This window comes from Symphalangus syndactylus, chromosome 10, assembly GCF_028878055.3.
Source record: "Symphalangus syndactylus isolate Jambi chromosome 10, NHGRI_mSymSyn1-v2.1_pri, whole genome shotgun sequence".
NCBI classification, from domain to species: domain Eukaryota; kingdom Metazoa; phylum Chordata; class Mammalia; order Primates; family Hylobatidae; genus Symphalangus; species Symphalangus syndactylus.
Window position 1 is genome coordinate 56,518,098 of NC_072432.2, and position 26,969 is coordinate 56,545,066.

General features: G+C 38.6%; 1 protein-coding gene across 2 annotated transcripts in view; it reads left to right on the plus strand.

Moving 5' to 3' along the window:
• The window catches only part of RASGEF1B (RasGEF domain family member 1B), a 633,330-nt gene that overhangs the window by 452,623 nt on the left and 153,738 nt on the right, over positions 1-26,969 (plus strand). For both annotated transcript variants that reach the window (XM_055297172.2, XM_055297173.2), the window contains exon 4: positions 5,282-5,365. In XM_055297172.2, the coding sequence (XP_055153147.1) occupies positions 5,282-5,365 (84 nt within the window). The remainder of the gene's footprint in view (positions 1-5,281; positions 5,366-26,969) is intronic.

Genomic DNA, 26,969 nt, shown 5'->3' on the forward strand with positions numbered 1-26,969 from the left:
GAAATTATAGGATAGAGACATAGTCAGCGATTACTCATTGAAACCAGGAACATATTGGGTACAGGCACTTGAAGCCAGTGAAGCTCATAAAAGGGACATTGGTCATCTGACACTGAGTTACTTCACCTCTGTGGTGTTTAGTGTTCTAACTTATAAATATGAGGTTGATGATGGCAGTTCTTCAGGGATTTGCTGTTAAGCAAAAAAGAGTTGGATGTGTGTGTGTGTGTGTGTACATACATATGTACTATATCTCTAAATACATATATATATAGTACATACATATGTACTATACCTCTAATATATATACATATATAGTACATATGTATATATATATAAATGTATAGTACATATGTGTATATATTAGAGATAGCTGTATAAACCAGTTCGATCCTTTTGAAAAGCAATAATTGGATAGTAAATAAAAAGAGCCATAAAAATGTCTATATTTTTGGCTTGGAAATCCTACTTCTAGAAATATATTCTAAAGAAATGACTCAAAAGACAAAAATAAGACCATATGTAATTAAAGGGAGAAAATGGAAATGATAAAAATATATATCAAGATATAAAATACGTTATAGTCTATGTTGATGGAACATTTTGTAGTTACTAAATATTACAACTCTACAGACTATGCAACAAGACAAAATATGTAATATGTGGTGCTACGTGGATACAAGAGGTTAATACAAAGTGGTGTTCTAGCTTAATACACATGCATTTGGATAAAGCCTGGCAGAAAACTCCAAGATATGTGAGTATGGTGAAGGGAATGTGCCGTCTTCTTTCAGAAGTCCCATTAATGTGTAGTGTTTCTTGTTTTAATGTTCTTTGTAATTGTAGCCTTGTGGTAAGTACAGGTGGTGCTGAAGATGCATGAAACATGGGGAAGAAAGGTAACCGCACAAGGGACATTTTAAAAATCAGCATGTAAAACAACTAGGAAATAGAAATTTAAAGGCCAAAATTTAGCAGAGCATTTAAGGGAAATGGGTACTGAGGGAGGTGCTGAAGAATGCATTAGCAGGTCAGGCTCTAACAAGATCCTGCCAAAAAAAACTGGAAACCCAGAATGCTTGTGAGTTTGTTCTCCCCTGTGACCTTCTTTCTGCTGGCAAGCCTGTGATAATAGCCCAAAAGGAAGGAAGAAAGTGTAGCAGTTTGCACAGTTTACTTAAGTTCACCAAAAACTGTACTCGACTGTAGAAAAGGGAGGAAGTCTGGTCAAGCCTGAGTGAGTCAACATTTAATCACCCTCCACCCAGTTCTCCTCCCTTCCCAAGGCCACCTCAGCTTTATGTCTGTGTGCTTGACCCTTCCAAGGGAGGAACTCCAGCTGTGAGGGGAGGGACCAGCCCAAATCCCTATTGGTTGGTCTCAACAACCAGGTTGAGGGGCCAGAGAGAGCAGGGGCCAGGACAGCCGGTGATGATCTACATCACATCCCCTTTTAGGAATTTTCTTTTTCCTCTGTTTCCTCTGAGTATTTGAAAGGTCACAGCTCCCTCCATATCCTAGGCCCCAGAAAGAGCCCATAGCCTTTGAGCAGTGTGAGGAACAACCAAAGTGCTTTGTCATCAGTTTGTTGAAAGGTTTCTACCGAAGCAAGGTGCAGTTATTTTTGCTCCTTGAATAATGAATGACAGGGTGAGGTTGGAGATGGGAATAGCAATCTTTAAGGTAGAATCTGCTTCCGTCTCAAAACAGAACGCGCTGTTACTAGCCTTGAGGTGTGGGGAGGAGGGGCAGGCATTGGATGGATGTGAATATCCTTGTTTTATATGGAATATAAAATCAAGACTTCTGCGAGAGGAGGCATTCTTTCAGAATTATTAGGATAATTTGGGCTGCCTGGTGACTCAGCCTTAAGCAGATGCCACTTGGTCTGATCCCACTGCTCAATCAACTAGCTGAGCTTGCCAGATGATCCTCACATCTTTATTTCTTAAAAACCTTGATTATCGCTTTCCTTTTGCACCAGAAGTTGCTCTTATATTTCAGGCATCGGGATAAACACTGAAGGCAGTAATTACAGTTAAAGGCCTTAACAACTTCTTTGGTCTCCTTTAAGGGGTCCAATCTGGAAAGGTAACCCCAGATACCTTTCACGTAGAGATTTCTGAGAAGTTCTGTAGCTTTTTGGAGTTCTGTAGCTCTGAAGTTATTATGGGAAGAAGATAAGGGGACAATTACCCTCATTTTCCAGAGATCTGGAGAGGATGGCTGGTTTGCCTGAGGCTTCAACAACTTTTCTCTACTTCCCTGCTAGTCTCCTTATTCCAAGTCCATCCTCAGCGCCCACACCCCCACATTCCACAAATGGCGAGTTAGTGTGAAACACTGGTAAGCATCAGTCACCCAGACTGCGTGTGTGTACATACATATTCACCGTATCTCTAATACATATAATACATATATACATAGTACATACAAAACCCTGTAGGTGGGAAAAGCCTGAAATGAGGATAGGGGATAGGAAAAGGGGAATGCTATTTAATAATAACTGTATGTCCCTCATTGTTCTGTGTTTTGCATATGAACCCACTGTTTCAGAAGTTCCCTTTTATGTATGGCCCAGACTTATGTTTTCCTACCAAATAAATAATTTATAAGTAAGAAATCTATGTTTTGCAACTGCTGGGTTGTTTTGGTCTTAGGTATACCCAGTGTAAATGTATCAGGGGAATGTTTGGTCTAAAGAAAATCAGGCTGTGTAACACCCTAAGAAAGCTAGTTACATGTTGCCATAGCAACTGGAGGCGCCTCAGAGTGAAGGCCAGAGTTCTTTAGATTCATCTACTGCCTCTGCAGATTGACTTCCTTGAAACAGAATCATGTTTCACAATCATCAATACTGAACAGTTATTTTCATTTTTAAAAAGTTACAACCTTAAGTTGATATATTTTGGCTTTTTCTCTGGTGCCATTCAGTATCTTTTTACCTTTGGAAGGTGGGAGTTGGTAATGATATCTCCTTTGAAACTTTTATTCACGTACTCACTAATATTGCTGGGACCTGTGCCAGTGGGGTTTGATGGTAATTACTCTTTGATGGCTGGAACATGACCTGTGAAATGAGTTGCTGGTCTCACTTTAACTCCTAATGGACAGAAATCCGCGTGTCTCAGAACCCAACTATAACCCTTGTTTTCAGACCCCGGGAAGAAGTTAGCAATTTGAATGGCTTCTCCTGAGGGTAAACTATAGGGTCTGTTCCCCAGGAATTATACTTTGCCTTTCTAGACCACAGATATCATTGCAATTAGTCTCAAAATACTCTGTGAGATGTGTGTGAATAACACAAACCACATTTGCAGAGAGGGCCACCCTTTGAGAGTACAAGTAATTTGCCTTAGGGGAAGGGGGTAAGATAATTCGTAACAGCAGGACTAGAGATTCCAGAGGTTCATACTCCATTCCTTGCTAAGTCCACAGGAAAAAAAATCTTCCTTTTACTCAAGAAACACAGCCAATTAATAGACAGTGTGGGTGGGGATGGGTCAATATTTGTTGATTAATTTTTAAAGTTCGTTTTTATTTTATGGGGTTTATTGGTACCTACTATTAAGTTTTTTTTTCCCCCAATAACAAGTCTCTTGATGTCTTCTCTACCAAGACTGAAAAAACTGGGTGAAAAATGTGTGTAGTGAGAACTGGGGCTGGAGGTTGGAGAGGGCTGGATTTAGTGGGGTGTTTTAGAAATTAGTAAGGATATAAAGAAAAAGATTCGGCTGACAAAAGAAATAATTAATTGAAAAAAAAGAGCACACACATAGTGTAAGACCTGTTTTAGATTGTGAAGGATACAAGGTAACTAAAGCATGAGTTCTGTCCTCTGTAGCTCACATTCACAGCAGATAGTGACAAGTACTCTGTTTTAGTCAATTTTCTGCTGCTATAACAGAATACCACAGACTGGGTAATTTATACAGAGAAGCTATTTATTTGGCTCATGGTTCTGGAGGCTGGGAAATCTAAGACTATAGCACCAGTATCTGGTGAGGGCCCTCCCATGGTGGAAGGTGAGAGGAAGTGAGCACATGAGACAGAGAGAAAATGGGAGTTGAAATTTTCTTTTATCATGCGCCTACTCCAAAGATAACTTAACACATCCCCATGAATACAGCATTAATCTATTTAGGAGGGGAGAACCCAGATAGCCTAGTTACCTCTTAAAGGCTTCATCTCTTAATATTTTTACAATGGCAATTATGTTTCTGACATAGGAGCTTATAGGGGGCACATTCAAACCATAGCACACTCCAATAATAGTATTTTGAGACTTGGTAGGGAGAAATTCATTCTGACTCTAGTAAGAAGTAGAGAACAATAGTGAAATGTTTCGTAGGGAATTTGAGCTGGGCTTTATAGAACAAGTAGGAATTCACAGGCAGATATTACAGAAAGGCTATTTTAGGAATCGTGAGCAGCATAAAGAACAGCATAAATTGGAGACGTTCACAAAAATAACATAGGCCAATGTGACTTGAGATTTAGGGTAAACTATAGGGCAGAGTTGGAGTCAAAACTGAAAAAGCAAAGACTCTTTGGGAGGGCTCTAATAGCAGGTAGAGTACTTTGGAAATTATCCCATATGGAATCAAAAATTTGGAAACCAGAGGGTTACATGGGATCACTTCGTTTGTTTGTTTGTTTTGAGATGGAGTCTCACTCTGTCACCCAGGCTGGAGTGCAGTGGCACAGTCTTGGCACACAGCAACCTCTACCTCCTGGTTCAAGCAATTTTCTTGCCTCAGCCTCCCGAGTAGCTGGAATTACATACCTGGCTAATTTTTGTATTTTTAATAGAGGCAGGGTTTCTCCATGTTGGCCAGGCTGGTCTTGAACTCCTGATCTCAAGTGATCTGCCCACCTCGGCCTCCCAAAGTGCTAGGATTATATGCATGGGCCACCGCGCCTGGCCAGGTCGTTGTTTTTATGCAATGATATATTAGTAAAGTTATTTTTTAAAAGATTCACATAGTCTGATCCATGTTCTAAGAAGATATCTTAAGAGGTGAACATATTGTGAATTTATGTCAACATGTGTGTATTAATTCCCTCAAAATGTCATAAATGGTGTCCCTGTACAAGTTTAAATGGGTTTGCACAGGCTGCAAACTAAAGAAACCATGCAAAAATGCTGACTCAAGTATTTCAAGTGACAACTATCAAGTTTAAATGCTTGCGGCACTGTTGTATCAGGAAAATGGATCCATGCAGCAGGAAAGCCAGCCACGTCCCTGAAATTTCCCTTTCTGTGTTTCCTTTCTTGCAGGAACAGCAATGGAAACCTTCCATGTACAGCAGCATAACTCCAGTTTGCTTTCCAAGCCCTCTGATTGAGAAGCCAATAGGCAAAGTAAGAATGAACCTACTTTTATCAGACACTATGATTCGAGCCAGTTGGCTGTTATTTCTTTTTGCCTTGAGCTATTTCGGTGAAATAATAAAATTGATCTTATAAAAGCAACTGATATAATTCAAAGTTTGTACTATTTGGTTGGCCTTAGTAGGACTTTCTCAGGCAAAATGTTGAGTCTGAGAAAACTTTGATCCGAGAGTCCCTGTCCTCAGTGTCTGCCACCACACCCATCCCAATGGCATCCTCCCCATCTTCCTTCACTCTTCCGATCTCTCCACTCTGATTCACCTTCCCCTGCCTGTGGAAACTTATAAGAAAGAGGGTGCTTTTAGTCACTGACATCTTCATGTGGAAATCAGCCACAATACTAACTGTACAATATTTGTCATTTAAACTATCTTGCGGACTTTGCCTCTAGAAACTACAGACTTTGCCTCTAGAACTACAGGTGTATGCTAAAGAACTACAGGTATAAACTAAAGACTTTGCCTCTAGAAACTACAGGTATATGCTTGAACTGCTCCTGTTCTGAACCTGCAATCACAGCATCAGTCCCATCGGGGAGTATAGCGCCCTAAAGGAAGAGTGTGGGGCTCTCTGAAGCCAGCTCACCTGGCTTCAAGTCACAGGTCTGCCATTCATGGGCTGTGTGACTTTAGCAAGTCCCCTGTTAAAAAAGAAAAAAATCCAATCAAACAAAAACTCATCATAATGGTACCTGCCTCATGGGGCTGTTACAAAGATAAAATTATTTATTTATTTATATGTATTTTTGGAGACAGAGTCTCGCTCTGTTGCCTAGGCTAGAGTGCAGTGGTGCGATCTCAGTTCACTGCAACCTCAGCCTCCTGGCTTTAAGCAATTCTCATGCCTCAGCTTCCCGAGTAGCTGGGACTACAGGCATGTGCCATCACACCTGGCTAATTTTTTGTATTTTTAGTAAAGATGGGGTTTTGCCATGTTGCCCAGGCTGGTCTCGAACTCCTGAGCTCAGGCCATCCACCCACCTCAGCCTTCCAAAGTGCTAGGATTACAGGCGTGAGCCACTGCGTCCTGCCTAAATAATTTAATATAAATCTACAAGAGCAAGGAATTTTTTTTTTAAATTTTTACCTATTTTGTCCACTATGTATTCAGGCACTCAAGGAGTTATGCAAATGAATTAAATACATGAATAAATGAAAAGCTAACTAGTAAGCTTAGAGAAACTACATCCCCAATTTGCTTATCTCAAGAAATAGAAGAAGGAGGTGTTGTATTTCATGAAGAGAAACCAAACTCTGGTGAGTAGATCAAGCATACCTTCCAGGTACACCTTAACAGAAGGATCACAGTGTCCCTGGGATTCTCACCACCTTCCTGTCCTTTGCTACTGCAGTACATCCCCGGACCACACGCAATCCAAAATCTAGTATGAAACATAGTCACTGCCAAGAAAAGCCAAAAACAGGCAAATAAAAATTCTTTAGATAGTGTTCTTATAGATATATGTGGGTAGAACCAGAGGGGGGTTTTTTGCAGTTTTTAAAGGAAATGAATCTGTTTTCCTAGCTAATTCCTGGTAATTTTGCCTTGGCCACAAGTCCTGCCAAGGCAGCTGTATGCGGAGTGTGAAATCCCGGGTGAAGCAGAAGCCGCCTGTCTGTGCTGTCAGCGAGTCTGACATTTTGCAGGCCTAGCAGGGGAGCAACCCTAGTTTCTTGGGACCGTGTTTCTGTACTTTGTGTTTGGTGAGGTCTGCACTTCCCCTCTGCTGACTTCGGTTCCAAGTAAGAGGAATATCCTTTCGCCCAAAGATTAAAGCAACCAACCGACAACAAAACACACCCTGGATGTCACAGAATGTGTTGCTAACTGTTCCAGTATTCACGGCCTTGCCCCCATGGCTGTCCCCTCTAGCCCCCATATTTTGACATTGTTTATATAGCCTCTAAATAGATCACCAGTTTGTCTGTGGAGACAGAGAGAAGCCTTTTCAAAGGCGAAGGTCAAAAGTCAATGAACCCCTGAGGGGTCGCTTGACTAAATTTCATTTCAATTCAGTATGTGGTCCGGAGTTTACTCCCTGGTTTCCTAGGCGTGATGAGGAACAGAAGCAGCAGTATACAGATGTTAGGGAGTGGCTTTTTTGAAATGCTTTTCAGAGAGTGGAAGTGAATTTAGCACAGTATGACCATCCATGGTTCTGTGATACTGTCTCTCTGTGTGATTCTCGGGCCCTCCTTCCCCACTGGGGCAGAGTTAGCAGATGGGCTTTCTCTACGGTGTCACCAGGACTGTTCTGGGTCGAGTGAGATCGCTCCCAAAGGGCGCTCTTGCTCTCTTTTCTCATAGCTCTGGCTTCTGGGCTTAATATACTTGCTATAAATTACTCTAATGAATTTATTTTGCATCAGCTCTGATATTCATCTACCTGGAGGGGAGAAATGACGCTAAAAAATGTAAGCAGAGTCAACCTATAATTATAGGGGCCCATGGAAGGCAGCATTTGGGTAGATAGTTGAAACCTATGGTTAATCTGCCCAGAATCCAAACTATCTTCCTCACTACCGAGAAATTTTGAGTGTAAGGCTGAAAGCTGGCTCAAGATAGGATTTTCACAACCTAAACAATGATTCTCCAAGCTGAATCAGGGACCAGCATTTTTTTGTTGTTGTGGGGGAAGGGAGTGTCTTGTGAAAACCCACAATTGGAAAACAGAGAATTTCAATGTGAGCACATAATAGAAAACAATATTTTGGAGCCAACTCAAATCTTACAACTAAATGATAACTCTTTTCCTTAATGGTTGTGATGAGAGGGTAGGCATAATGGGGAGAAACTCTTGGATCAGAGAGCAAGAAGCCAGAGAAATCACTCTGGGCAACAGGCAAGCAAGCCTAGAATATGTGGTTATCTACTCGTCAGATGAAGAGAAATCGAGTGTTTTATTTTACATAATTGGAGTCAGCGCCTTTTGAATGAAACATACAAATTTATGTAAATAAGAATGCAAATGTTAAAAATATGTGTCTTGGGATTTCCTGGGGATAACCTAGCAGCTTTATCTTCCTTTCCTTTGCAGCTGCTAAATATTGTGTTGTGAAATCTCCAGCTGAATTTATTCCATCAAATCCCACAATGTTACAGCTAGAAGACTTTTCTTTGTAATTTATAGGAGATACTTTGGAGGATGAACTAAAACAGAGTAAACTTTAACATATTTGACAGTAAACATGTTACTCCCTAGAGGTTGCACAGGCCAACAATAAATGCAAAAAGAATTGCAGGATTTTAATAAATTAATGGGAGATTCAAAGTAGACTACTGAAAGGGAATTGGACAATGATGATGAAAACAAAAGCAGGGATTGAGGGAGATAGGTAACATTAGAGGTTAACGTAAAAAACTACCAGGATCTCCACAAAATTCTCATTGGTGCTACTGGCAAGGTATTGTGCATATCATGCCAAGTTAAAACAACCAAGTAAAATGCCATGACCTCAGCAAACTGTGCAGGTTTCTCTAGATACACAAGCAAACAACTGTTTTGAATAAGGGGCTGCTCATGACCATGACTGCCAACTTGCCTTTCTCAAAAGAATTTAGGAGACAGCTTAATCTGATTGACTTGTCCTCAATCCAAAAAAAAAAAAGTAATAAGTAACATTATTTTATTTGGCCAGAAGGAAATGGAGAGATAAACTGCTTTGAAGGATAGCAGTGTTATTAAATGAAAGGATGTCTAAGAAAGTAAACAAGACTCCCTAGGCGTTCTGTATTTCTGAGTGAGGGAAAGGGAAACTGAAGGAGCCGGGTGGAAGTAGCTGGATAAACAACAGATTAAAAAGAAAGGAACTGGTGAACTTGGAATCAACAAAACATAGATCTGCTTTATTTCAAAGTTGGGAAGCATCCATGGGAAGAAAAAATTAGAGGTGTCCTTTTCATAGATTAATCTTTAGCTTCTTTTACCACCACACAATTTTTCCTAGCAAAGGAATGTTTAGCTTAGCTAATGGGGACCATTTTAAGAGTAGTCATGTAAGTCACAGGCTGTTCAAAATTACTGAACATTATATTATTATATTATGGCTAGATCTGGATGGACAGCACTAATTCCGCAGGTGCCTCGGGACATAATATTCATTATTTAGGGCTGTCAGTGACCCAAGAAGATGGAGAAGTCAACTCAAAAACTAGTGTATAGACTACTGCTGCTTCCAAAAAATACTGAAAGTCGTGTGTGGAATAATTGGAAGATAATGATTCTTAGCAAAGCAAGTCATAACAACTACTATAGTCATATAAGAACATGATCTTAGTTTTTCTGTGTGAGTACCTCTGATTTGGCTGGAACTCTTTTGCTATACATTTAGCTTCTGGTCACTGAGGCAAAATGTATTAAGCCAAGTAATCTTCCTCTGGAACTTTTCGTGATGAGGTGAAGAAAATCTTCCAGTTAAATAGTCCATTTTTTTCTTCTAAAATAATGGAAACTTCACTTGAGCATATGTCCACCCAGATAAAAAGCACATTTATCAGCCTCCCTTGCAGCTAGATGTGGCTATATGGCTAGATTATGGCCAATAGGATGTGAGTGGACATGATGTATGTAACTTACAGGTCATGCCCTTTATAAGAAAGCCCTGCCCCTCATGTCAGCTGGAATACAGATGTGGTAACAGAAGCTACATCAGCCACCTGAGACCAAGAGAGAAGGGCAGAGAAACAACACTGGAAAGTTGAGGTCTCTGATTCCATAGAACCGTTGGCTGCTTCTGCTCCAACTATGATTGCCTAAGACAGAAATGCACTTCCATTTGGTTTATGCCACTACTATTTTGGTCATTATTACTGTGGCAGCAATAATATCTTACTGCACAATTACACAGAGCAGAGAGTAGGCTGCCTGCTCTGTGGGAAGTCACTGAGAGAACCTGATACAATAAATAGCGTGAAAGGAATGGAGATGCTAACTTGTTAGCACTCATTTCCCAAATCCAGCCTGGTTGAGAAAGAAGAGGCAGAGAAGCTAACTTCTGGCTCAAAGAACATGGTGGTGAGCAGGGCTCTGCTTAGCAGAGAACCCTGTCTTTCAGTTCTGAAGGTAGTAAACCTAGGTATCTAAGCTCAAAGAAATTCTCCTTAGAACTGAGGCAAACAGATTCCACTGAAACCACTCAAACTCAAGAGTCCATTGTCTATCAAATAATGTTTCTATTGATACTAGCTGTTTGTCCACTGTGGTAAAGTCCGTTGTCTATCAAATAATTCTTCCAAGGATACTTACTGTAGGTAGGAGGTGTCATTAGTTTGGGGATATTCACAAATATTTTCATGTCTGTATTTCACATAATATTCTATTTCATTATCTGAGGCAGGTTTGGATTCCCTAGGGCAACCATCTTGGACTCCAGCTTTTGCTATAACTCTATGACACAGGCTTTCTATGGGAACAGTGAATCATACCTCATTCTAGATCCATTCTTTTTTTATTTAACATGAAAGAATACTTATTGTTTTGGCTTAATAGATTAACCCTCTAAAAAGGCAATGGTTACTACTATCATACATTAGAGTCCATGGCAGATTTTTTTCATCCTGCCTTTCCCCTTAATGTCTGAAACCATGATATGTACGTAGTAGCTGGGTAGTGCCTGTCTGTTGATGGTGAAATGAATGCAAAATTTTAGTTTGTCATTCAGTTAGGTATTTTCATCTTCTTATCCTCGTTCATAATGGTTTTTGAAGTAGTATTCTATGTTAGTGGCTTACTATATTTGACTAAGGACAAATAATTTTTAAAATCAGTATTATCTGTACTGTCTTGTAAATATTAAATAATCAGAGGGGGGACTATAGATCTCTTAAATTTAGAGTCCTGGGTTCTCACTACCACCCAAGCATAACCTAGGCTGAAGTTTACTACACTAATTCCTTCTGTAGGAGTTCAAATGGGTAAAAAAAATACAGTCTAATGCGTTAAGGTGAGAAGTTTATCCACCCTAACATTCCTAACAGGCAAGATGGCTCTATAAATAGACTCAATAAACTCAGAAGAGTTGTAATAAAATTTAACAAATGAGCTTAAGCCAATGGCAATTCATTTTATGTCCTCCTGTAAGGATAAAAGTATTTAATGTTAGCTCTCAAAGGCCACAGAAAATAAATGAAATGTGAACAATTAATATCTGTGGAATATTTATTAGGCTTATAAATTGATTAATTTTAGAATTATGTAGATGCCTCCCCACTATACAACTGAGAAACAATAAACATGAGAAACAGATATCATTCTTGTTCTTCTGATCCTGCTTTATAGCTTATCTTTAAAGGTTAAAACATATGGTACAATATGTATGGACAAAATGCACACACTCATCACCATATACTGATGTTTAAATATAAATAAATGTTAACAGCATATGCACACGAACACAACACACACCATCGTCAGATCCTTGCTGCTGTGGAATGTGCTATCAAAGGGCACAGAGTCATATTTGTATTACGGAGATACTGTTTATTCTTTCCTTGTCGCAATGTGCTGATACTTTTCCATTAACACCACCCTAATGCCTCTTCCAGAACCCAGCTGAAAAATATCAAGTGGAACTTCTGATGGAAAAATGCTAAGTAGATGGCCTGGTGTGTTACTGAGGGAAATAGAAACTTTAATTTGTACCACCTGCGAGTAGTCAAAACACATGCCCTAAGGCTGCCATAGGATGCATATACCCTCTTTTCACATAGATATGAAAAAAAAATCACTGAGCTCTGTGAAGCCGCACCACTGAATTATCAGCAGGATTAATACAGAATTAAGGCAGTTTTGCTACCTTCCCAATCTCCTTGCCCTTGAGTTCCTTTTGTTATCTTCCCAGTACTCTTGAGAAAGCCAAAGGAAGCACTCCCTGGAAATATTGCATTCTCAGCTAAAAGCTAGCCAAGCATCCGCTAAGAAATAAACAGACATTGAATACCTACCATGTGTGAGGCAGTGTGCTATAAACTGTAAACCAGGGCAATTTGGTATAAATGATAACAGAAATAATAATTATTACAACAATTACTATTGTTTGAGGACTCTGTGCCAAACACTAACGTAAGTTCTTTATAAGCATTATCTCATTTAATCATCTTACAGATGAAGCCTAGGTGATAAACAACTTGTTCAAAGTCACAAAGCTAATAAATGGTACGTTGGCATTCAGACCCAGGCATGCTGACTCAAGAACCTAGGTCTTAACCACCTGCTAGAGAAGTGCTTTTTTATTTGGACAATCTCTTTCCTATTCCTAGTTGAAATATGATCAAAGTTTCCTGAGAGGACACAGAAGGATGCCAAAAAAAGTATGACCTGGCTTATATTATGGGTCACTCTGGCTACAGTTAGCCAACCTTAGATTTTCATTTTCTAAAAGGCCCCAGTTATAAATAGCAACCGTGCACAAATGGGAAATAATGTGTGAGCATGCAGCCTTAGGCTGATCCTTTAAAAGCAGTTGCTTTACAAAGAAATTTAAAGGGGGTATGAGCTGCAAAGATGTCACCATGAGGTTACTCAGATCAAAATAGTATTCTTCAGAAGCCATTCCATATATTTAGGTGTCCCAGTTTATCTCCCCTGGGAGAAGGAGGCTTAGTGTTCATCTAATCCATGAGGTTATGCATTTAATTTTCAGAACTTTAACACTCTCAGTGAAAAGACTCAAAGTGATATTATTAAATATCATTAAAGTTCAGTTTAATGAAACAATTACAATCAAGTCAAGGGTGGAGCTAAAATCTCCACTCACCAATAATACTTGTAAAGTTTTTACATATAGGCAGCTTGGATGCCTGTTAAAATAAATGAGTACAAATGAGGTGAACAGAGAGCATATCGCATAAAAGTTTATGGTCTGAACAGTAGGGAGGTAATTAGTGGAGCGATGAACTCCCCAGTTGTGTCTGTGTTTTTAAAGTTCACTTCCTGTATTTCATGAAAGGTGGAGGATTACTTTCATAGAACTTCGCTTGCACCATTGTGAACATTTATTTCAGCTCACCTTAAGGTTGTTTGATTGTACATCTGTCTTTTGCACTGGCTTGTAATCTCCTTGACTAGGGGCTGAAGTGCGGCAGGATCATGCTCTATTAATGTCCCAAAGCACCAAGCACATTTCTTTTCACATAGTAGCTGATTGTTAAGGACAGGGAGTGGCAGAAAAAGGAAAGGAAAGAAATTCTCACACTGATGAATCCGAGATCCATGTTTTCTGATTACCTGGGTTCAGGTTGCTTTTTATTACATGCCTTCTAAAACCTCTCTAATGAATTCCTTACTGGAAAATTTAACTTTACCTTAAAAGACAGTTGCTTACAGAATGATAACTCTTAAAAGGCTCTATTCATTTGGAAAAGTCAGAAACTACAATTTTTACACTAAGGAGTTTCAAAAAGAATCAGCCATAAGAGACATTATGTTGAGATTAAAACAGAATAGAAGCTGAGCCCTGTGACGTGTGCCTGTAATCCCTGCTATTCAGGAGGCTGAGGTGGGAGGATTGTTTGAAAGCAGCCACTGCACTCCAGTATGGGCAACATGGTGAGACCTCATCTCTTAAAAAAAAAAAAAAAAAAACAGGGAGAGAGAGAAAGGAGAAAATGAAAATGTTCTCATGCTTTGTGAAAGGAAGTTAGCTGTTTCCTTCATTCACAGCACCAGTGAAGGTGATCTTGCCAGGACTGGTAGGAAACCGCTAACTGCCAAACCCAAAGAATACATTCCAATTCTTCTCTGAATTGACCTTCACAGCATTTGACTCAATTGCCCTCTTCTGGAAAGTTGTTCCTCTCTTGGGTTTCATGAGAGCAGACGATTCTAATTCTCATCTAACCTTCTTGATCTCTCTTACAACAATACCTCCAATTTTGTGTTACCCAGTGTTCCATCCCTGGTGCACTTTGTGTGTATGTGTGTTTTTGTTTTTTTTTTTGTTTTTTGCTTTTTGTTTTTTTTTTTTGAGATGGAGTTTTGCTTTTGTTGCCCAGGTTGGAGTGCAATGGCACAATCTTGGCACGCCACAACCTCTGCCTCCCGGGTTCAACCAATTCTCCTGCCTCAGCCTCCCGAGTAGCTGTGATTATAGGCATGCGCCACCACACCTGGCCAATTTTGTATTTTTAGTAGAGACGGGGTTTCTCCATGTTGGTCAGGCTAGTCTCAAACTCCTGACCTCAGGTGATCCACCTGCCTCGGCCTCTCAAAGTGCTGGTTGTGTTTTTTGTGTGTGTCTGTAAATCAACTCTCTCCCTTTGAGCAGTTGTCTTTATTCTGTTGGTTCATTTACTCAACCTGTTCAGAAATAAACTAGTTAGCTTCTCTTTCCCTTCTGCTTCTCGTGCTCTACAAATGTTCTTTTTCTCCCTCAGTGAATGGTCATATCTTCTACCCAGCAACTCAGGCCAGATGTCTGGGTGTCATCCACAATTCCTTCTCTCTCATGCGTTCAGTTAGCCACCAAATTCAGATGGTGCTTGGTCCTTAACATCTCTCTATCTCCTTCCTCATTATGAATTCTCTATTTATGGCCGTCATCATCTCTCATCTGGATACTGCATACAAGTTGTAAATATGATCAACTTACTTTCTCCACTAAGATGTGGAATGGCATCCTATTGGCTTCTGAGTTGGTCCACATCTCTGGATGGCAGAGGGAGCCATGTGGGATGTATCTACCCCTCTGGCCTCAGTGCCCACTGCCTATTGCCTCCAAGGCTGTACCCTAGTCTCAATTTCACAACTTGGTGCTGTTGTTCACTCTGCTCCTTCTGCTTGTTCTTGTCTAGTTTCTTTCTCTTTTAAAAAAATCTATCTTACAATTCACCTCCACTCCTTTTCCTCCACTGCTAGAACCTCTGTTCTGGGTTAAAACTGTACCTTGCACTTTCTTTTGTTACAGCATTACTCTCACTCAGTTGAAATAGTATGTAATTGTCTCCTCTGAGTAATGAGTATGTCTCTAATCTTTGCCTTGAATGTGTGGCACATACTAGACACAGCATGGTCCAGAAATCCTGCTTGTGCCTGTGAATACCTTTTCTATTCATGTCACCACATACTGAGAATGCAGAGCTCATTCAAACCTAGAATTCAGAACTCTTCTCACTTGTGTATTTTTTCATTCTCCAGCCAGAGCACCAGACTCTTAACTTCATTAATGAGGAAAATAAAACACTTCTTTTCCTTACAGATGATTAATGCCTATTACTACGCTGAAACTCATCTTAAGGGAAGATTTTTATCAGTTGAGACCATAAAGACTCAAGCCTTGGCCAGTGTGAATTCCTCTCTGTTAACTGATAACAATGAGATAATTGAGGAAGATAGGCATATTAAATAATTTAGGCGATTCTACCCAATCTATTTTATTAAAGAGAATAGCAATGGGAGTTAGAACTGCCTGCTGTGCCTTTAGTAGGCAAGAGTGATAAATGTGATTAGCACTTCCAGATGCTGTATGTATAAAGAGAAGGAAAAATGGTTACTGACTCCAGCTTGACTTTTGATATGAGACCAATCACAGAAGAAACCTAGGCTTCCTGTACCTTGAAAATATCTGACCTGTTTAACGTTAGGCATTCTGTAGGGGAATGCCAAGTGTGAAAAGATAAGAGCTTTGCACCTATGAATTTAAACACCACACAAGCAAGAGCTTATTGCATTAAAATTGTAGTTTTGGGTTTTAGTCAAAACTGATAATTACAAAAACAAACTTTAATGACATACTTCTAGAGGATATGAGATACAAAAAAACCCAAATCCTCGCATACTTTCATTTCGGCGTGGAACAACTCTTACTATGGGAAAACCACATTTATAATGATATAACCAACAAAGTTTTATCAAATGTATTAGATGCATATCATTTGATTGATAGTGCTAGGTATTCTGAAACATACTAAAGAAGTTATTCCAGTCTTAAGGGATACAGACAGACTTATTCAGTGCTGGAAGGTCATTTAAATGTCACCTACTCTAACTTCCCATCTGTTGCTTAAATCTGTTCTACAAACATCTGCCAATCCTCCTGTATCTCCAGCGATAGGGAACTTTCTGCCTTGTCAGGCAGCTCATTTCACATTTATACAGACCTTATTATGAATAATAATAAATATATTGAGTGCTTACTATGTGTCAGACCCTGAGTTAAGTGTATCTTCAAAAATCCTATTTGATCTTCATCACAACCTTATAAAATGGTATAGTTATTAATTCCATTTTAGTGGAATTAATGATGAGAAAACTGATGCTTAGCAAGGTTGGGCAGCTTACCCAACAACACGTAGTTGGTAAGTAGAGGACCTGGTTTTGGCACCATGGTCTATATTCATAAACAGTATACAAATGCAGCTTCTCTAACTCAACTTCCTTCCTATGTTGACTTTAAATTTACCTTCTTATAGCTTCTATTCATGGGTCCTAATTTTTAGTGGGTTGACACTAAACATGTCCAATCCCGTTTCCACATGGCAACTCTTAAATTAGTTGAAGGTAGCTATCTAACCCACTCGACCCTGTCAGTCTTTCTACTGGATTTACAGTTCACTGCCTTCCAATTTTCCTTATGTGAGATGGTTTCTGGGCCCTTCAGCATCATGGTAACTACCCTCTGGACTGACTCTATTTTAGCCTCTTACACAATTCACACAGTATAAAATTACTTTTTATGTAGAATTAGTTTTGTTGGAAGAATGGAAACACAAGGTTGAATTAGATGCTTGTGGTCAATCAAAGTGACTAAATGTTTTGCACATATGTTGGCAAGCTCTATCTCTGCTTTCCTATATTCACAAGTTGATTTTTTTTTAACTTGAATTGAGAGCTTTGCACTTATCACAGTTATTTTTGTCTTAATTGTGTGGTTTATTGTTCTAGAATGCTGAAATCTTTTAGGATTGAGATTCTGCCATCTGACTTTTCTTATATTCCCTTTGTATCCATTAACTTCTGCCATATATTAAACCACTCCAGACTTAGTGAATTTTAAAATAGCAACTTTGCTTCTAATTCCATGTGTCAGCAGTTAGTTTGGGCTCAGCTCAATGTCCTTTTGTACCTGACTGGGCTCACCCATGCATCTGTGGTCAGGTGGGAGCTGGTTGGTCTAGAAGAACCTCAGCTGGGTTGGCTAGTCTCAGCTCTACATGACCTTTCATTCTCCAACAGGCTAGCCTTGGAAAGGGATGGAATCCCATGACAGCAAACGAAATAAGAAGGCCCCCTGAGTCCTCAGCTCAGGACAGGCGTATCATCACCTGCCCCACACTCTACTGGCCAAAATAAATCCCAAGGCCAGCGACATTGAAGGTTGGAAAAATAAACTCTATCTCTTGATGGAAGAACATTCAAAATCAGTTTCCAAGGTCCTACATGTAGGAAGACATGAAAACTGTCATTTTTGAAATCTGCCACCCTCTTAGAATCATGTCATTTGTGGATTTGATAAGCACACCATCAAAATTACCCCCTTTAAAATTTCATAGGAATTTCAATTTAATAATGTCTAAAAGTAAAGTCCTATGTGATATCACTTTTGCTTATACAATCTAGTTAGACAACCAATACCCTGTAAACAGTAAAAGAAAAAAATATATGCTACATGATAACATTCTGTTTCTGAGAGGCATAATTTAAAGGACAGAAAGATCTGTAAGGGCCATCATCAGGAAAATGCTTCTAGATGAGATTAAACTTGGTCTAGATTTTTAAAAAGGCTAAAATCTGAACTGGAAGAAAGGCATTTAGGTTAGGGATTGGCAAGTGTAAAAGCACACAGGATCAGAGAACGGACTAGAGTGACAAGATTGGAGAGCTAACTCTGAAAAATGAGTGGGAGAAGAAAGCATGGCTAAGTGGTGAGGGATCTATAGTGAGAGAACATGAATTTGAATTTGATTTGGTAAGCAGTAGGGAACTATAGATAGTTCTTGAGCAAAAACATAATGTGATTAAAATTTTTGAAGACTAACTTAGCATTAATTTGAATGGAAATTTTTGGAGTCAGGGAAACCATTCATAATAAGCCTTACAGCTTTTCTTTTCTTTTTTTTTTTTTTTCCCCCTGATTGAAACCAAACATCTGATACTGTTTTTTCCTAAGGTAGAAAAGAAATGGTCCAAATAATTACTTTCACAATAAGTTTCTTTTCTACCAACTTAAGGAGCAGGCACAAAGTGCCAGCATTTGGAAACAGGTGAATGTGTTCTTTTTCTTAAAGAAGGGGAAAAGGAAGTGTAACTACTTCTGCTTAAGTCTGAGTTGTATGTCATGTGTACAGATTTTTCAAGGTTATTTCCCTCAGTGGCAAAATGGTGGTTTTCAGAAATAAAAAGCTGACAGTTTCAAGATTCAAAAACTTAGTGATTCAACAAAACCCTGAGTAATCACAAAAGTGTAGTTTTCCATTCTGGTATAGAAGTCCTATTCACTGTAAGAGGACGTGACAGACACCCAATTTTCTCAGCTATTCACTCAGACTGAGTCTTACTGTAGGGTCTCTGTAAATAATGAAACCACTCTCTGATCAATGTTCTAATGCCAGGATGCCGAGAGCGTCGGGAAAATTATTAAATATTTAGAAAACAGTTTAGGATTCCCCCTAGAAAAACATGAATTTGTCAGAATTCCATCACTAGATGGGTGATGTGATAAAGGCCATTTTCACTACTTGTCTTCAGACTTTCTTGGGACACATCCTTTCTGGAAGAAATCAATTTAAATCTTCATTTAACCTTGCACACCAAAATGAGTTCCAAGAATTGAATGTTAATAAATAATAAAATTTTGGAAAAAATACTGGTGATTGTTTAATGATCTGATATTTTAATAGAGTAAGAGTTTCTTAGCTTAAAAATGTTGGAACCCTACGGTGCTAATGGATCTAGGCAACAATTAATGCCTATTAAAACCATTAGCTCTTTGGGAATTTTGTAAAGGATACATCAGGCTGATAATACTTGAAATCACTAATTAATTTTAACATTGCTAAATGTGGAACACTCAGAAATTATGTGTCTCATGACATGATGCAATAGGAAGTTTATGGCACCACCTATGAAGTATTCTGCCTAAAGATATTAAACCTGAAGCTTATCAAATCTGTAAATCTGACTACGACTTGACTGAAAATTTAGTGATAAAGGAATATAGTAAATGACATCACAAGGATAGATCATCCAAACCCGGAAAGCGGGATATTCTTTAGGATAAATGACCCAGTTTCCTCAACAAATAAATGGCCTGGAATAGAAACAAGAGGGAGAACTTAAAATAACATACCAATCAAATATAGCACATGGATCCTGTTTTAATATGGATTCAAAAATCCAATTCTGAAATGACATTTTTAAACATCAGGAGGCCAGGCATGGTGGCTCACGCCTGTAATCCCAGCACTTTGGGAGGCCAAAGCGGGCAGATCACAAGGTCAGGAGATCAAGACCATCCTGGCTAACATGGTAAAACCCCGTCTCTACTAAACAAAATACAAAAAATGAGCCGGATGTGGTGGCGGGCACCTGTAGTCCCAGCTACTTGGGAGGCTGAGGCAGGAGAATGGTGTGAACCTGGGAGGAGGAGCTTGCAGTAAGCCGAGATCGCTCCACAGCACTCTGGCCTGGGTGACAGAGCGAGACTCCGTCTCAAAAAAAAAAAAAAAAAAAAAAAAAAAAAAATCAGGAAAAACTGAGCCTGATTGGATATCAGACATGAAGGAATTACTGTTAATGTTGATGAGTGTGTTTCTTGTATTTTAGAAGCTCTTATCCACTAGAGACATATTTTGAAGTATTTGTATATGACATAACATTATATCTGAGATTTACTTTAAAATGCTTCAGCGAAAGAATCCTGGGGAAAGGGGACAGAACTGATGAAAGAAGAATTGCAGAGTGTTGAGAGTTATTGTGCCAAGTAGTAAGACATGTGGGTTTATTATAATATTCCTGCTACTTTTGTGTATGTTTGGAAATGTCCATTCAAATTATTTCAACGTCATTGGAAAAAGTCACAAAGGAAAAGGCCAATATGTTCTATTTGAATGAAATTAAGAACTTCTATGCCTTCTTAAACAGCAAGCTGGGGAAAATATTAGTTACAAATATGGCAGACAAGGAATTAACATCTGTTTTTATACACATACATGCATATGCATATACATGTAGATTGATAGGAAAAATACTAAGCCTCCAATAGCTAAGTGATATAAACATAGAATTCAGAAGGGGAAATGTAAATTGCTTAAAATGTCCTTTTAGAAATAATCATTAAAAAGCAAGTTGAAGTATTTAAAACTGCTAAAGCAAGCTGTCCTCCAGAACATCTATGCCTATTATGTCCTGGGAAACAGTTATTTCCTATGATCAATGAGAAATTTTTGAAAATACTAGCAGCCTTCTTATTAAATGCCAAAAAAGTGCCATGTGTTGTACAGTAAGGACTATTTTGGGAAAGTCTTTCTAACACTTCTTCAGTGCTGATAAAATCCCAGCCAAGAATCTTTGCTGGGGTTGGATAGGTAGTGTTACAAATGAACTCAGGGAGTGGGTTGTGATAAGGAAGGGCTTCACAGGGTGTTTCTAGGGGTGTTGACAATGTTCTTCTTAATTTGGTTGATAGCCATATGGGTGTTCCTTTGTAACTACTTATTAAACTGTGCATAGAGATTTTATGCCCTTTTTGGTAAATGCATTATATTTTATAATGCAATTTTTTCTTTAGAGTAAACTTCAACAAGTGTGGTCACCCTTGAGTTGAGTTGCTTTATGTGGTGGTTGGCTCCAAATCACCCTGAGTGACCAAAGTGGACATAACTGCTTTAGAATGGAGGCCAGCATAACAGTAGGGTGAGGGCTCTATAATGGTAGAAGCTATTTCCCAAGAGGAACTCTTAACTCATGTTTGGCTATTCGGGTTTTCCCCAGAGGCATTATTGGCTGTTGTGGGGGTGTTCAGTTCTGGAAATACCCTAAAATATAGTACTCCAGGAATACTAGTACTGGTAGATAGTACTCCAAGAATTCTCTGAGAAGGTGTTTTTTCTTTTTTCAAACCCATCCATATGGGATGTTTTTAAGGACAGAAGAACTCCATATATATGATAAATTAAGATACTGTCCTCAGGACTTTCTATGAATGGGCAAACTCTGAGATGGCTTTCTAATGGTGAAGATGGATTTATTCTTTTTTTTTTTTTTTTTTTTTTTTTTGAGACAGAGTCTCACTCTGTTGCCCAGGCTGGAGTACAGGGGCGCGATCTCTGCTCACTGCAAGCTCCGCCTCCTGGGTTTATGCCATTCTCCTGCCTCAGGCTCCCAAGTAGCTGGGACTACAGGCGCCCGCCACCACGCCCAGCTAATTTTTTGTATTTTTAGTAGAGATGGGGTTTCACCATGTTAGCCAGGATGGGCTCGATCTCCTGACCTCATGATCCGCCCGCCTTGGCCTCCCAAAGTGCTGGGATTACAGATGTGAGCCACCGCGCCCGGCCTGGATTTATTCTTAACTATTTTAATCGTCCTACCTAGCTCTTCCAGGGGAAGATGGGAGGCTTGAATAAAACAGTGGATGATTAGATTAAGCTATGATATTCAAAAATCAACCAAGTTCCTTCTCTAACATTAACTTTCAGCTCTCTGATTCTGCGTGCAATTTGTAATTGACACGTCCAGAAGGCTTGTGTGCTGAGCAATCATATCTGGTCAAGATGAAATCCTATTCTTAGTATCAGGTACTCAACAATAATTTGTTGTCTATTGTCATGCAAAAAAAAAAAGAAAAAAACAAACCAAGAATACGAAAGAAAGATGTTACCATTTGTTGATAAAATTGTGGAGATAATCTTTTTTAAAGTTGTTTTTAGAAAACCTATTAAATGTCTCAGACCAATAGGAAAATGTAAGTATAATAATAATTCATCTTTAATGGCTTCTAATAATTAAATACTTTATCATTTAGAATAAGTAACTAAGGCTTTTCATGAAACCATACAACTCCCATTATGTTCTGTAATTTTCTCTTCTCACTTCTTTCCCTAATTTCCACCAACTTTATCAAATTACCTGGGACCAGAGTGGTATATTTTATCTTCAAGAAAGTCTCTTCCAGGGACAAGAGATTCAATCTTTAAGTTTCATCCATGAGTTTGGAATGTTAATTAATGACAAATAGAAATGTTATTTGATTATTTACTATAGAATTTGGAGGTCTTTTCTTGTTTTTAAAAAAAAAAAAACTCTTTTTCTGATTATGGAAGTAATACTTTATTTTTCCTCATTATGGGTAATTTGGAAAATTCAGGGAAGGTCAAAAAGGAAACGAAAATTTCCACAATCCAAAGATAACCATAGTCAATATTTTGTTGTATTTTCTTTCCATGTGTGCATACATTTGTGTTATATAACTTAGATAATTCAGCATATGTAGTTTTCTACCTAATTCATTTTAGCTTCATATTTTCATGAGCATTTTACAATGTCACTAAATAGATTTCAAAGATCTCAATTTTAATAACTAATATTTGAGTGTATTACTATAGCTTAAGTTATTTTTACCAACAACCAATTCTGGACACTTTGGTAGTTTCTAATTTTTGTCATTAAAAATAATGTTAAAATAAATGATGAATACACTTATACATAGATCTATGTATGTTTCTTTGATTACTTCCTTATAATTATTCCTAGAAATGAATAACAAAGGTTAGAAACAAAATTTTATAATATGTATTACCTAATTAGTTTTTAAAAGTATGTTCAGTCTATGTTTTTACTAGCAATATATAAGAATGCCAATCTCACTATACCTCTCCATCAGCACCGAATATTATATACATATATATATATATGTATATATTTTTTTTTTGAGACAGCAGAGTCTCACTCTGTTGCCCAGGCTGGAGTGCAGTGGCCCAGTCTCAGCTCACTGCAACCTCCATCTCCTGGGTTCAAGCGATTCTCCTGCCTCAGCCTCCCTAGTAGCTGGGATTACAGGCACGGGCCATCACATCCAGCTAATTTTTGTATTTTTGGTAGAGGTGGGGTTTCGCCGTGTTTGCCAGGCTGGTCTTGAGCTCCTGACCTTAAGTGATCCACATGCCTTCGCCTCCCGAAGTGCTGGGATTACAGCCATGAGCCACTGTGTCCAGCCTGAATATTATAATTTTTAATCTTTGCTAGTTCAATAGATTAAATCTCATTGTTTTCATTTGCTATTATTTGTTTAGTAGTGGGGCTTATTTTTTCCCATGGCTGTTTTTTATATGTCTGCATCTGTATAATACATGTTCATTTCCTTGATCCATTCTTCTATTTGAACGTTAGTATTTTAATACTGACTTTTAAAAAATATATGTGACAGGGATAAAATAAAAATATATTAAATCATATATTTGTTTAATTGTGGAATTGTTTTGTAATCTCTCCACCTTTCCCCTTCTCTCTTTTCTGTTCCTCATTTCTCTGCTCATAAGGAGGAATGTTGAACTCTGCTAATTGGAGTGAGGTGGCATTGGGAGAGTATAGGCTAAATTGATAAACATAAGAAAAATCACGGACATATATTTAAAAAAAATAAGATGTGGAAATTTAGAGATACCTGATTGGGGGCTAGGGGAATATTTATGAAAACAGCAAGAGGTTGGAGCTACTTAGCAAGAGGGATGAGAGGAAGATAAGAAAAAAAGCCAGGATGGGCTACTTGTTCCCCGTTTGGGGACAAGATGATAAGGAGTATGAGCAGCTGCTCTGATTAATGAGGCTTTGATGAAAGGGATGGGCAAAGAGGATTTTTAATAAATTTTACTGTGTTTCATGCAGTGAAATCTCTTGTTTCCTGCTATTAATACCCCTGCTTCTCCAAACAAAACAAAACAATCTTTAATAAAGTGTCTACAGTGCTCTTCAAAGGCGTGGAATTTGATTTGTGTTTTGTTTGGATGAGTCCTTGGGGTAGGATGGGCCTTACCAGGAGTTTGAAAAGCCCAGGTTTATTATTTAGGTTAAACTCACATAATAAATATAAATAATCCTGTCATATTTTTAAACCAATATTTCCCCTATTGTCTGTTTTATCTTTTAAGGCTTTCATAAAACTTTATGAAGATGATACACATGCAAATGTTTCTCACTGGGTGTAAAAGATGAATTGGTTAAGATTTAAAAATTAGGTTTTATTTTAATACTGCTTTAGAGTCTAGGAGGTGGATATAGAAACTTATAAAACTTAGACTAAAAAAAGGTCTCTTCTATCTAGGAAATAAATTTTTTTTACCAAATATATAGCATTAGACACACATATAATACAGTGAGGTTTGAGGAACCTTCCCCTGGGCCCCTTCCAGTGACACAGGTAACTTGGGTCAATTCTGTCACAGGCGTACCTCAGTAGTTGCAGGGATTGGTAACAGGAACCCTGCAGATAGTAAAAGCTGAGGTCCCTGCTGTATGCTAAAGTCCCTGGTACAAAATGGTGTAGTACAGTCAGCCTTCTTTATCCCTGAAAAAAGATAAGGCAAAACACTCAAAAAAAGAAGACTTCATATTCAGAGATGCCACTGCTACTTTCATTAAATGGTGGGTGGGCCAACTGTATTATGCTTCTACTGTATTATACTTTTTGACATCTAAATAAGTATCTATATCTATATATCTCTGTCTCTATATGGTTAAATCTACAGGTGGGTGTGTGTGTTTATTGGAGTGACCCAATATCATCACCTTTCTTTACTTCCAATTTTTCTGTGATGTCAGTATTTACATTTAACACTGAAGCAATTATGGGATGAATGACTTTGATGTGTAGGATGAGGTGAGGATTGAGGTTGATGTTTTCCTCCAGATTATACCATTTTTTCTAATGTCATCATTGGAAAGTTAATTCATTCGCTGTTAGTTTACGATACCAAGAAAAGAAAAATAGCTCAGAGCAGTCTGAACTGAGATATACAAAATTTACCAGGCCCAGAGACGTGAGTATGGGACTTCAGTGCACATTCATGCCTGGGAACAATTATTTAAAGCCATTTTTCCTCCTAACTGCCTCACTCATTATCTTCATGTTCCTGGAAATTGTGATACAAAAACCAATATATAGTCAATTAATAGTTTATATTAACTTAATATAAATTCTTGGTAAACACCTTAAGAACTACCACTTCTATTTTCCATAAAAACCCACTCATAACTACCACTAATCAGAGTATATATTCAAGACAACTTAAATTTATGCCATCAGGTGGCCATTCTCAAGCTTTGGATGATGATTAAGTATTGAGTTTTTTATAAACTATATATATAGGGAAACAAGACAAGGATGCCCATTAAGACCACTAAGTATAGAGTTTATTATAGACTCTATATTTAATCATATTTGCTAGGCCAGGCACAGTGGCTCATGTGTGTAATCCCAGCACTTTGAGAGGCCTAGGCGGGCAGGGATCACTTGAGCTCAGGAGTTTGAGCCCAGCCGGGGAACAGGGTGAAACCTGGTCTTTACCAAAAATATATATATATATATATATATAAAAATCAGCCCAGTGTGGTGATGTGCATCTGTGGTCCCAGCTACTTGGGAGGCTGAGGCGGGAGGATCACTTGAGCCCAGGAGGCGGAGGTTGCGGTGAGCCAAGATTGCACCACTGCACTCCTGCATGGGCGAAAGTGAGACTTTATCTTAAAAACAAACAAACAAAAAAACATATTTTCTAAATCTCTTTAAGGTTGACAGTACACAGAACAACTTGTGAATTTTAAATATGCATTTTGACTCTGGTCACCATACTGAACCTTTAAAACATTAATTCTAATGTTTTATTCACTCTCCTGGGCTTTCTAAGGAGATGTATACTCTGTATAGCTAGAAATAAAATATCTAGAAAAGAGATAAAATCAATTTCACTTTTTATATTTTGATTGGAAGACTTTCCAGGAAAGTTTTTATAATACTGGAAAGCAATAGCCAGCTCATAGCTAATTATGGAACACCAGAGATATTCCTATCTAACGCTGATGTCATTAAGACCACTTTTTATGGCAGACACATTACAAATATCATTTAATATTCTCATTAACTTAGTAAGGGAGGCATCACTAATACAGAATACATTTAACCTTGATTAAATACATAGTTCATCAATGATGCTATATTTTAGATGAGAAAATCAAAACATGAAGTGGTGAGGACCTTGCCAAGGGTTAAACAGGCAGTGGGAATTGAACCCAAGTCTGTGATGTTCCAGTGTTGTGTCCGGAATTGGCGTGTTCTTGGTCTCACTGACTTCAAGAATGAAGCCGCGGACCCTCGCGGTGAGTGCTACAGTTCTTAAAGGTGATGTGTCCGGAGTTTGTTCCTTTTGATGTTAGGACATGTTCGGAGTTTCTTCCTTCTGGTGGGTTCATGGTGTCACTGGCTTCAGGAGTGAAGCTGCAGACCTTCACGGTGAGTGTTACAGCTCTTAAGGCGCGCGTCTGGAGTTGTTCGTTCCTCTCGTCCGGAGTTGTTCGTTCCTCCTGGTGGGTTCGTGGTCTCGCTGGCCTCAGGAGTGAAGCTGCAGACCTTTGCTGTGAATATTGAAG